This window comes from Beta vulgaris, chromosome 4, assembly GCF_026745355.1.
Source record: "Beta vulgaris subsp. vulgaris cultivar EL10 chromosome 4, EL10.2, whole genome shotgun sequence".
Classification (NCBI taxonomy): Eukaryota; Viridiplantae; Streptophyta; class Magnoliopsida; order Caryophyllales; family Amaranthaceae; genus Beta; species Beta vulgaris.
Genome location: NC_079205.1, coordinates 28,485,103 through 28,498,317, shown reverse-complemented (window position 1 = coordinate 28,498,317; position 13,215 = coordinate 28,485,103). Strand labels below are relative to the sequence as shown.

At 37.7% G+C, this 13,215-nt stretch overlaps 1 protein-coding gene across 3 annotated transcripts; it reads left to right on the top strand.

Moving 5' to 3' along the window:
- The first annotated feature begins 219 nt into the window (after window positions 1-219).
- Window positions 220-12,290, top strand: LOC104907310 (uncharacterized). Of its 3 annotated transcripts, none has more exons than XM_010696224.4 (5): window positions 220-785; window positions 6,186-6,894; window positions 7,934-8,297; window positions 10,123-10,487; window positions 11,970-12,290. In XM_010696224.4, exons 1-4 carry the CDS (start codon window positions 491-493, stop codon window positions 10,171-10,173), a joined length of 1,419 nt encoding a protein of 472 aa, XP_010694526.1. In that variant the 5' UTR covers window positions 220-490; the 3' UTR covers window positions 10,174-10,487; window positions 11,970-12,290. The 3 variants fall into 3 exon arrangements, with proteins under 3 accessions (XP_010694526.1, XP_048498949.1, XP_048498950.1); XM_048642992.2 differs by having other exon boundaries at window positions 7,934-8,300; XM_048642993.2 differs by having other exon boundaries at window positions 7,934-8,300; window positions 11,869-12,290.
- Window positions 12,291-13,215: the final 925 nt, after the last annotated feature.

The following is a 13,215-nucleotide window of genomic DNA, read 5'->3' as shown; positions in this document are numbered from 1 at the left end:
TCCAATTAGGTTCAATCAGGTCCAATAAGATGAATCATATCCAATCAGGTTTAATAAGTTCGAATAACTTCAGTTCAGGTTCAATAGGTTAAGTTCAAATAAGGTCCAATAAGTTCAGGGCCAATAAGTTGAATCGAACGCATCTTTAATGGACTAATTTTTTTTTTAATGCAATCTCGTAATGGCCTAGATGACCCTATATTATATCGTGGAATTAGCAAGTGCAATGTTTTCTTCACAGCTTCCCTCTCATAGTCGACCCTCATTGGACCGGATTTGTCAAACGAAACCCTATCTCTCTCTCTCCTTTTCTCTCAGGAGCTCAATTTTATGCCCTAACCCCATCTTCGCCAAACCCTAACCCCAAATCACTCCATGAAAATCAATCCTCGATATCAAATTAGGGTTTCCTCCATGAGAACCATGACATTCTGATGATCACTTCAACCTCAATTTCATAGCAGCTGCTCGTTTTTAAAGCTTTTCAACAATGGAAGGAAGCGCTGTTGAAGATCCTGCTGCTCCTGAGTCCTGGGAGGTAGCAGATGTTGAGGAAAGCATGAAGAGATTGATGTTTTCTTCCTCTGCTAAAGACTCTGCTAGCTCATCTTCTCGTACCAATAGTATTGCACCTGATGATTTAACCTCAACTTCGCTGAATTTGGCTTTCTCAATTGGTGGAATCGCTGACAACGCTGACGTTTCGGGTCTTTCTGATGATGCTATCAATCAAGTTGATCAATTTCTTCGGGAGGCTTTACAAAACCCTCGCGAGCGCTTGTCAAGTGAGCTTCTTTAATTTCTCTTTTTTTTTTCTTCCAATTGATGTGATTCGGATGTGTATTTCTTTTACTGTAGTTTGTGTTTAGATTAATGCTGATGCTTTTATACTGTATTCGAAAAAAAGCTATTTTATTTGTAACGGTGGCTATGTAGCTAGATCAGGAAGTTGTGTTAGTATAGGAGTGTGTTTGTTTTGGCATCGGAAAGGCTTGGGAGCAACACCACACAATTAGCTCTCAAAGTGTAGAAATACGACTTGATATTTGGTAACTTGTGCGGAATTTAGGTATGTGATGTTGTTATTTAGTTATTGAGCTTCCTTGCTAAATGACTAAATGAAGCCAAACTTGATTGCAAGTTCGTTTGATTGAAAAAGTATCCATTGGATGTGGTCAAAATGTAGAAGTGAAGTTTTATTGTTTGTCCAAAAGTATTGATTGGATGCGGTAGAAATGTAGTGGCGAAGTTTAGTGGGATAAGGTGGGGGCAATATGGTGAAGATGTGTTTTGCAAGAGATTATAGTTTATTGCAACCTCCATGGTATGTCTTTGCTCATGCAAATTCCGTGGGTCTAGGATCAAAGTTTTGCTAGGAAGATAACTTAAAAATAGATGATTTTGAGCTTCCACTATGTCAGAAAAGACAATTGCATGATATAGTGTTAGTTATACATTTTTATCTTTCATAGAATGGTTAGGTGTTGGTGTAGCCGTGTTGGATTTTGTGGCAATGTTGGTATACTTTTGGCTTACCTTTGTTATAGTACTCTGGGTGATATATGTCGGATTCTTGTTGTGATTTTGTATCATACGCCTCTGGGCAATCAATTGCAGATGAGTAGGGCAAGAAAAAGGTTGAATAAAGCATGAGAATTGGATTTGTTGTTATCCTATCATTTAAGACTATCACCACCCTTAGTTTTGGGGATTTTCGGTCCAAATTTCACGTTTTGGTTGTGTGATATGAAAAGATATATGATATGAGTTGAATTGTGAAGTTGAAATTACTCATACTAATTATGTTTATATGTGAAATCTGACATTAGACAATTGGAAACCACTTTGGCTCTAGGATTTGCTTTACAAAACTTCTTTTTGGTACGTTTTTTTGTCTTGACAATGGTAACAAGCATACCCTTGGTTCTGAACAAAGTTTTTATTGCTTTGCCAACTTAGTTTTAAAAGGCACTAGGCGCAAGGCAAAGGGAGGCGCAAGGTGAAGGCGCGGGCATCCCGTAGGCGAGGCGCACATTTGGTACCAAAAAGCTTTAAAATCAATTGTAGAACATATTTTATGCTTAAAACAACATAACAATTTTTTAAAAATATAAGTTGCTGTAATTAAATATTATACGCTTTGCCTACTCGTTGTCAGACTAAAAAAAACTGTATATTTTTATTTCGAGAGGAACTGAGATAGGAGCTTTAACAAGAAAAATAGAAGCAGAATCAAAACAAGAGAAGAAAAAAGGAAAAAGAATCTGAGAAAGGAAAAAAGAGATAAGGGCATGTGATTTCTTGCGGTCACTATTTGAAAAAAAGAAAAACAAAGGGAAGTGGGTCCCTTCTACAGCTGTAGAAAGAGAGGATCAAAGTCCCTTTAAAAAAAAAAAGAACACAAAGAGAGAGAGAAGAAGATTGAAGAAAGATAAAACATACCTAGAGGTTGCGCGCCGGCGAGATACTGGAGAAGTGGTGTCGGAATTAATAGTACACAGCCCACGGGTTCTTCTGTCATCTCTGGCGAGTGGAAGACCATTAATTCCCACCAAATCATGAATCAAGTTGTTTTCCCAAATTAAGGATTCTTTTTTCTTTTTGAGTAGGAAAATTACGGATTCTTAATTAGGGTTCAATTTGATGAAATTCAATGCCATTAACAAAGGGATTTTGCTCGAAATTGGTTAATTAAAGCCAAGTAAGTTTAAATTTGAAGGAATTTTTTGTTTTTTTTGCAACTTCTCAATGCAGATCTATCTCTTCCCTTGCTCTCCTTTGCCCCTTTGCTGAATGCGGTGAAGCACTACGCCTCACACCTCCCAAAGAGGCTGCTAAAGCGCGCGCCTCTCCTCGCATGACGTAAGTGCCTCGCTGAGGAGGCGTTTTCTCAGCACCTTTACTCCCCTACCGCCAAGGCGTGCTTTTTAAAACTAAGTTTGCCATGATGCGATCTTCAATCTCTTAATACAATAGAAATCGGTCGAATATGCATGAATGATGTAGAACTTTTTAATTGCTATTATTTAGCATCTTTGAAGCATGAAAGGCTCTCAGAGTAGCGTTTTGTTGTTTCCTAGAAGTTTTGCAATTTGATATGCTTAGAAACTGGGACAAAGTCCCCGCAGATGGCGTGGTGTGGTCCTCTTAAAAGATTGGTTGTGCTCTGCTGGTAGGAATGTTTTAAGAGAGGCAGCAAATAAATTGTTAGTGCTCTCCATGGGCATGTTTCGGCAAGTGTCAATAAGCCGTTGAGAAAAAATAGAAAACTTAGTTTTGTTAGTGCTTTTCGCACTCACTCTCTCTTTCTTCCCTCCACTATGACACTGGCAACTACCTGTGAGTGCCTCTTGTGCGTTTGATTCACCGCCTGGCGGCTGCGGCTGCATTCCACTGACCAGCAAGTAGATAGAGGTGAGCAAGTGGCAGTTACCTACTTGTGGCGTAGTGGCCCTCTAAACATTTTGGTTATTTCCAACCACTAGGAATGTTTAGATTAAGACAAATTTGAATGTGTGTAATCTTAAGAATCCATGGGCATCTTTTGCAGCCAAGAGCCCAAGAAATTTGTCAGACAAGTAAACGTACTTTTGTTAGTGTTTTTCGCCCTTTCTTTTTGCCAGTGGATAATTAAGCGAGCATCAGAGGTTCTTAGGTGCTCAGGCACAAGCCATGTCAGGTCAAGTGCTTTTTATGTGCTAGGCGAAGCAATTTCAAAGAAGCACACTTGAGGCCCAAAAAGGCGCACCAAGGTGCACCCTATGCATTTCTCAGATATTTTTACATCAGATCTTTAAAATTTTCCTTTGCTGCACTTCACTTTATTGAGACGCACCGAGGCGGGTCTAAGGTGCTTCTTGGCGCACCAGCATCCTATCGCCTCAATGCGCCTGGAGCTTTTTCATACAGTGCTTTCTCCCCCGTCACTATGACATTTGCAATTGCCTGTAAGTACTCACCTGATATCTGAAGTCACTGGCTACAGCCCACTGTAGTAATGCCAGCAAGTACACAGAGGTTATCAATTGTTCCCTACTTGCGGGCTCTCTTCTGTGCGCCTATGGGAGTGCTCTAAAGTGGACTTTTGATATGAATTAATAATACTGATTGGGGTGTTTTTCTCTATGCCTATTCTGAATTTTTAACTAACAAAACTAAAATGAAGGTTTTCATTAAATATGGTGAATAAGCATCCAATCTACTCTCGCAAGTTACAAAAAACTCAAGAACTCAATTTATTAAACTCAACTCTGGATGTAAAGTTAGAACATAAGGCTTATATTAGCCAAAACAATAATTCTGGTATATTTCTAAAGTAAAAGTACACAAGAGTTAGGGGTTGTTTGTTTAACATTATTTAACATAGGAAGTTAGAAATCTTAGGAATTAGAATTGTTTGGTGTTGTTTGGTTGACAAATTCATGGGAAGTAGAAATTTCTAGGAAGTTCCACTTCCCACAAAATGAAGGAGGTTGCTTACCGAGGGGGACCTAGGTAAGTGGAAATTCCCGTGGGAATTTTAATTTCCCTTGAATCACCAAACAACATCTAGCAATTCCTAGGAAATACAATTACATGGGAAGATAATATTCCAAGGAACTTGCACTTCCTACATTCAACCAAACGAGCACTTAGACTATACAAAATTCTGGAATATTCTTGCTGACTATTAAGGGAAAGCATATATAACTCAACTTAATTGGAGGCTCATACAGCTGTCAATGATCATTATAGATCTCTGTTATAGATATATGCCAAGTGAATTTGCTTAAGGGTAGAAATTTGCTATCTAGTCTTTGCTAAATATTTGACAAGTTTAATATACTCCCATATGGCAATATGAGTGAGCATGCTCTAGAATTTGGCAAGGTTTGTGGGGGTCATGCGAGACTAGTAACCTGCAATGAATATTTATAAGCACTAATTGATGTTATTATTCGGAATTCAGTCTTGATGATAAACTTTTTATATGTGATATCAAGGCAACATATAAAGTAGTTCTGTTTGGATTCAAGTAAAGTTTCATATTCTTGTCTTCCTTACTCTCTTTGAACTAAGCAAGGGTTATATAAGTTGGAGGTTCTCATATATATTGATGATCTTTTCCTAGATATCTCCCCAGTCCTTACCCATATATGGTCTAACCTTGTGAGTCATAATTGAAAAAATGTTTTGTTTTCTTTTTTAAATTGAATTGGCATTACCTTTTTTTACATTAAGGTTCTATGCTTTTTGTCAAATAAAGCTGATTGTTAGATTTAAGAAAAAAGAAAATGAATTTTCAAACAAACCTGAAAGAAGGCCTTTAAGGGAGTTAGCTTTGTGTGGAGTAAATATTTTTTTCTCCTCTGTAAGGTGCATTTCATTTTGTTTCCCATCCTTATCTTTTGCAGCACTTTAGGTCTTGAGATATATCTCTTTGCTAGAAGCTTTTTCGCATAGGAAGCCAACCTTCTGAAAGTTTCTGGATGATCGTTTCCGTATAATGCATGTCGCATAAACTAACTATATCTTTGCGCATACTTCCTGATTTCTGTAGCTGAATCAGAAGCTTTGGATGAAACTCGAGAGTGTCCATGGGTTGGCAGCATTTGTAGTTTTTGGTGCCCCTTGTATTTTCTTGTGCTCATAGTATCTTTGCTTTTCTTCGAAGATAGAAATCAACATTTGTGGGGGTGCGTTTGTGTGTGCGTGTGTGTGGGCGGGTGCGTGCGGGCGCGTGCGTGCGTGGGTGTGGAGTGTGCTCTACTCCTTTGGTGACCAATTTAGGATCTTTGTGGGCATTTAGGAGATATAGTTATTTGCGCTATTGTGTTACTTTAGATTTTTCTGGCTGTTCTGAATAGAAGTCAAAGCTAATCCATGGAGACCTAGCAACATATGATGGTCCCATTTTGTTTGTCTATTGTTGTTTCACTTCATAGCAATTTTGAATTTTACGGCATACTTTATTTGTTATTGAATTTATTGCCTACTTCCATAAGAGTGAGACTTTCTACTTCCACTCTTATTTGTTTATCTTGTCAGCACTACTTGGTGATTATTTTCAGATATGAACATCATTAGGATTTGACGAGAGTTGTAATTCCCTATCATCTATTTACTTCCCACTAAATGTCATTGTGTTATGTCATTTTGTTTTTCTTCAAAAGTTCTGAAGTTGGATTAATGATTGTTGTTTTCAGTTCTACGAATGGAACAAGATGTTGAAAAGTTCATTCAGGATCCTACACGTCAACAGATGGAATTTCAGCTGCTTCCAACTTCTTACTTAAGGCTGGCTGCTCATCGTGTGGCTCAGCATTACTTCCTGCAGTCTATGGTCTTGCTAGATAATAGTCTCCTTGATGGATCTGGCTCCAGAATAATTGTCCAAAAGGCTTCAACTGAGTGTCGGCTGCCTCGTATACGCCTCGCAGATATTCCTGTACATTTGCCCCAAGAAGATAATGGCGTCATTAAGGTTGCCATCAAGCAGAGGCCTCAGAAGCATTCATCTTCATCCGGTGGTGGTAATTCAGGCTCTAACAATGGAAATAATTCCAAAAGTGTTGAGGAAAGGAAAGAGGAGTACAATAGGGCTCGTGCACGAATTTTTAGCCATGGTGGTTCCCCTGGTGTGAAGCCTGAAATTGAGGCAAAAAAAGCAGGTAGCTTGCAAATTGCTTCTTTGGGACTGCCAAAGGTCGATGAGAAATCTGCTATCGGAGGTGCTGACTCAAGTAGCGGAAGGGCTGTTGCTGTTGTTGATTCATCAAGTGGTAGCAGTAGGTCAGCTAGAAGTAGGACAGAAAAGAACCCTGTTAGTAGGTACAAACCTAATAATAGGGTTGCTATTTTTAGAGATCGTGAAATTGACCGTAAAGATCCTGACTATGACCGGAATTATGATAGGTATTTTATGTTTTTATTTTGGATTCTGTTTTGATGATTTTCTTATCGACCCCTTCAATTTTTCACTCGTTGCTGTGGAAATTGGAATGAAGAAATTAGAATCCGAGTTCTTTTTTCTTCCTACTAATACTCACAGACTGAGCATATGCTTGAGGCTTATATTATAGTACATTTAGGGGAATGAGATTTGAACTTGCTACGTATGTACTCTAATTCTCAGCCTCAACTTAACAACGCATTGGTCTTTTCACTACATATGTATATAATAATTACATATTGGCATGCACTTAAATGGTTTATATAAACCATCAGACATATGTTACATAGACGGCTCCTCTGTCTTCTTTGTTAGTTTGGTACTTGCGTTACATACAAGATACATGTAATCTACATATACTTCCTTATTAGAACGTTAGCTGTCAATTTCCTTAAATTTGAAGTTACCCTCCTCCACTAACTGAATAGTGATAAGCGGATTTCTTTGTCTCTCGTGTGTTCATAATCTGTACGGTTCTGTAGGGGTACTGATATCTCCATAACCAAGATGGGGGGAATTATATTTCCTCTCAAAAGGTCAACTACATATTAGGAGGAAGTTAGTGTCTGACTACAATACACATAATACAGTGTCTGTCTCATGCAATATAGTGTCTGTGTCATGCAATATAGTGTCTGATCAAATTCTGCCCCATCTCAGAGATGAGGGTATCACAATTTCTGATCTGTGTGGCAGAATCAGAGTACCGTGTCAAGAGTCAAATGTGCTCTTAAAATATAATTTTGCTTGCTTAAGGAACATTTTTTTGGGTGTCAATTGTCATAACTAACCTGCTTGTACTTGTGTCATTGTGTGCTCCTTATAGTGAACCAAAATTATACTTAGTGCTCTAATATCATTACATAGTAGTCTTTCTGGCACTTCAATGATTTACTGTCGCAGTTAGCTTGTACTTTCATATATCTTGCCTTTTGATTTCTGTCCAATCACATCTTTTTCTCTATGTATGCTAATAGTGATTAGTGAATGATGGTTTTTCAGGTATCTGCAAAGGTTTGATCCTGGATTTGGGTTTAATGCTGGGCCTTACACTGTCCAGCCAATGTACTCCCCGGCTGTTAATTATAATACAGAATTTCCTCAACTTGGGTCAACACCTAGGCCTCAGGTTTCTGCTGATCCACCATGTCCCCTTCCTCAGCATCTAGCTGTTCCATGGGTATCTCCATCTAACCCTGCTGGTCTTGGTTATGGTCATCCGGAGACTATGATGGCGGCTTATAGTCCAAATCATGTTAATCCACGTTCTGCCTCTGCTATATATCTACATTCCACTCAATACCCCTGTCAACGTCCTGGAGTGCAATTCATTCACCCCCATGAACTTATTCACCCATCATATCAGGTGGTATGCAATTGTTTTTTGTTTAATGTTGTAAGAGGGGAGGATTGGTTGGGAGGGAAGTAAGGCATCTGATGCACTAGCATATCTTTGGCATAATTGTTGGATTGTCTCTCTCTCTGTCTCCTGGAGGAGGAGAGGAGCGAGAGGCAAATCACTGCCTCTCTCCACTGCTTTTTTCTACCCCTAATACTATACGTAGCCTGCTACAATTCGATCCATTTCCCTTTTTCTCTGCCGGCAGCTCTTTGAATTTGTGGTTTCCCTCACATTCTTCTTCATACTAATTTTTTTGTAGTCCTTTTTTGCTGGGTGTATACTAAAGTTTCTGGCTATTATGTTCCATCTTCCCCCTGTGTGACCTGTTTTACCTAGTTTTGATTTATAACCTTTTTCTTGATCATAATTATTGCTTGCAATTATCTTATTGCGGAGAGTGCTATGGTCTTCACTTGCTGTTCTGCATGCTAGTTTGAAACTTTGAATACTGCATGTTTGGGAAGTATATGAAAGAGTTTGGGATGTATTATGTTTTGTTGGTCTGAAATTTTGAATTACCAACTGAGTAAAAGAAACACAAGGTCTTTTACTCACTGTCAAAAGAACAATACAAGGCTGATGTCGCTCCAAGACTTAAGCTTTTACACATTTCTGAATCGGAGTTTGTTCTATATGCACTCTTACCCTGCTGCTTTTTGAAACCCCAACAGAGCAGCCCTTAGCTCTGGACCTTTTGTTCTGCCACATTTCATGCACATAATGTTTTTACCTGCCAAAAGCTGATGCATTTTGACATTTTTTGTCTTCTATGATTTCAAAAATTTTCTACTATGTCTCAACTGTTATAGAGTATGTTCTATTGTAGATTTACCGATTTATATTGATTGGAAATAAGTCAATTTTTTTAACTAAAAGAAATTTCATTAATGCAGAAAAAGAATGTTCTACTGCCCGTTTTCAGATTCTTAATCCCCTTTAACCTTAGATATCAGAGGATGGATAAGCATGTAGAGTTTGAGACTTTTTTTGTCTATTTGTACAGGTTAAAGCAGCTTGCTGCATTAGCTCATCAAGATTGGCTAAAAGAATTGTAAAGGGGCTGATAAACTGTGAGGGGTGCTTTTGGGCATATCAAAAGAGGAACATAGGGGGGATTGGGAATTGAGACAACATAATAATTTTAGATACCTTTTTAAGTTTGGGAGGTGTTTTAGTGTTATATATATTGGTATGCCGAATTAACCTTTTGTTTAAGGTGTGAATGGAAAATATGCAAGATCAGAAGAAATATATGAGTTATGAATAAAAAAGGAAACATCAGTGACGGGTGGGCATTGTCTATTTTCATAGAGAATACATTTCTGCATTGTGTTAAGGAAAGTTTTGACACATCAAAATGCTGCTTTCTGAATTTTAATTAATTTGTTGGCTGGGAAACTGGGGGAAATATTTTTCTAATTGAGCCAATTATTATGATTCTAATAAGAGGTTGGTGATATTTTATGCAAGTCAAGACTCGAGAGGTACTAAACTTAAGCAACAGATATGGGTTATTTGAGGCCCATCATAGCTCTGGGAGTCTGGGATTTAAAAAGGCGTTTGGCATTTGCAGTTATTCCTATAATTTCCTAATAGGCAATAGCTTCCTTTTCTTTTCATAATGCTAGCCGGCAGTCCGCTATGAGTCAGCTTCCAAGTATTATATGTTAAAATGGAAAGGAACACAGAAATAAACCGAAATATCTGGCTGCTGTATTGATAGATTTGATTTGATACTCATTATTGACATTATGTTCTTTATTGTACGTGCTTGTGCAACCTTGTGCAGCCACAGCAGCAGCAACATGATGCAAACCTTGGGATGGCCCGGCCCCGTTGAGGGGCTTGGGCTATTGCCTGCACCCTGCCTGCTTGGATTTGATAAACCCTAAGAGGTACAGTGGCACTGGCACATTCAATGTGGCAGGGTGTACAGGCAATAAGAACTGAGGGGGGCTGGACTGACTACAACTGGTTGGAGAGATGCTTTTGAACAGTTAGCTTTTCCTCAGTTTTCAATTGGGCTCCTTGCATTATTTTGCTCGGTAGCTTGTGATTGGGACATAATTCAATCTGAAACTGCAATCAGTGATAATGCTGAAGAGAATCGAATGTACGTAAACCTGGAGAGGCTTGCGCTTCTTATTGAACAAGGTACGCCTAGTAACGGGGCTTTATATTCAATTTATATTTTGAACCTCAGATGCTTTTTTTTTAATATGTGCTGAGATATGTTTTGTACAAGATGAAATTATCTACTGGATTTTTCATGCAAAATAGGATGCAAGATGGTATAGTATATCAAAACATATACTTCCCCCGTTTCGTTTTAAATGCAACAAATGGGTTATTTGTGAGATATAAAATATTCATTTGTTGCATTTAAATCGAAACAGAGGAATTATGTATGATTGACCACCCATCCAAAAATATTATTTTAGAAGATTATTTTCGCATTAAGGATCAAATTGATTAACAATATGGATTCAGAATCAACTTTTGCAACAATTGTTTATTAAGTGAATCCGATAAATCTTCGAAGCTTTTCCTAATTAGGCGGAAATTGTCAAGTACTCTATTTTTTTTTTCAAGTTCTATGTTGCCTTTTGCACTATTTACGTATCTCACCTGCGACTGTCTTATCTTGCTAATATATGAAAATAAAAGTTACCATTTAAAAAGTTATTGGAATTCTCCATGTAAAAACATCAACTTTTATAGTTCTTATTAATCAATATATAATGATGTAAAAGTCGAAGTTGTACATCCACAAATGTGGAAGTCAAGGTGAGACAACTAAAAGAAAGTGTAAGGGAGTATTTTAATGCTTTAATACAACTAAGAAGAGTGATTCAAGTACTTTGAAAAGATTTTGATCACTATGGGTGAAATAGGGTCTAGCTCACATGCATTACAAGATCGGTGGGATTTTTATAATAGCTCTTGATGTGTTTCTTGAATGAGAAATCAAATTTTAGGCTCGTTTATTATGGTTAGTAGTTTAGCTTTCTTGAATGTTTCTTGGATTAATTTATAAGCGTTTCTTTAAGAATCTTAGAGAAAAAGTAGGGTTCCTGGTTAATCTTGGATTAGAACGTATGAATCTTGATGATTCTTTAGGGAAATTTGAACACTTTTGTGGTTAAGGAACTATGTTGGACAAATAATAATGAAGGATATGAAAAAAACAACTTTAGCGGTTGATTTCAACTAGGTTTTTGCTTTCTTAGCGAAGCAATGCTTTCATAGTGTACATACATTCCTAAGCCAACTCATAAACATAAATAACTAAGTAGAAGAAACTAGGAGACCAAGCAACTAGTCTACATGCGGCCATTGTTACCCTAACTCCTTGAACAAATTTAAATAACATAAATTAAATATAAGGCCTACCGTAGGAAAAACCCTTTCGAGTGAAAGGTAAAAGCCTATGACAAAGGTAGTCTAACGCAAATAAAACACCTAAATCAAATAGTTTCCTAACAGGACTTGGAGACTATAGAACTTGTTTTAACAGAACAAGGACTTGTTGTAGGGAAGCTATCCAGTGACACATCAATTCCTCACTTACACGCTCATCATTTTCAAGTAATCAGTTTACTAGCAAGCTGATACCGAATTCCTGTCTCTTTGTAGTAAACCCAAGAGAGAAGGCAAAGCAATATTGGGTAGAAGCCTGCAGAGAATGCTCGTTATGCTCTTTGAATGAAGCTGATACCGGAGTCATGGTCTCGTGGAGCTTTTTGGTTAAAGTTACGCTTACAAGTCTTACTTGCTTGTCTAAAGGATGGTTGTGTATACAACGCGGTCTGTTTTCTTTTTTAATCCCACTTATTGGTGTTTCTAAATATTTGGGTATTGTATAATGCCTTTATAAGATTAATGTAGATATTGGATGAATACGAATCCTAAATTTCGCTATTTTCTGCTCAATACTATATTCTACTTATTCGACCAGAGTAATTCCTAGTTCCAATTGAGAAGGAACTAATAATTTTTGATCCGTCACATTAACTTCTTAGTTCAAAAAAGTTGATATAATTCAAATAAAATAATAATATTTTATGATGAATGACATGGGTGTATACGGAAGTAGTAATGTTGTATAAAAAGTGATAAATGTTGTATAAGAACTTAAAAATACTAAAAGAGTATAAAGAATTGCAATGCCAATCGTTCTTTGATTGGAACAAACATTGCTCCTCCTTTATGGGAACTACCCAAAGCTCTCATCTTTAGTCACTTACAACCAATGGCGGATTTACAGTGGGTACAGTACCCCCATTCCCAAAATGAAGGAAAAAAAAAACGCTGCCCAATACAGATGTTTCTCACGCTTCCCTAACTTTCTCTCTCCTCTGGGCTTCTCTGTTCTCTGTCAGTGTAATGTTTCTTTTTGACTCCTTCTCCCTCATACTTTTTCTTCTCTCTTTCTTTCTTTATTCCCTCACAACCTCACACCGCGGGCGATTAAGTGCCAACTTGCCGCCGTGCCGGAGGAACCTTTCTTTCTTTTTGTCGCCACTTTGCCGGAGCCCGGAGGCCAGAACAGCAGAACGTCTTACACAGTTACACGGGTCGTCACGCACTTTGCCGGATCCCGGAGGCCAGAACGACAGTCATCACTCGCCAAAAGAAGGCAGAAGCCCAGAACTGAGAGCCCTACTGGCTACTGGTTCAGGTATTTTTTTTCTTTTATTTTCATTTCTGCTAATTTATAAATTATAGACTTCTCATTTTGATGTGAATTGATATTTTGAATTGAAATAAGAAATTATGAAGATTAAATTTAAATGTGCAATTGAAGTAGAGGTTGTGAATTGAAATTAGTTGAATTTTGAATTAGATGTTGAAAACAAGGGACTTTGAATTAATATCTAAT

Bases quoted from the DNA above. Each gene is read 5' to 3' on its own strand.
- LOC104907310 (XM_048642992.2), top strand. From the start codon at position 491: ATGGAAGGAAGCGCTGTTGAAGATCCTGCTGCTCCTGAGTCCTGGGAG. The intron at 786-6,185 runs GTGAGCTTCTTT...TGTTGTTTTCAG, and splicing joins CCCTCGCGAGCGCTTGTCAA to TTCTACGAATGGAACAAGAT. The intron at 8,301-10,122 runs GTATGCAATTGT...AACCTTGTGCAG, and splicing joins TTCACCCATCATATCAGGTG to CCACAGCAGCAGCAACATGA.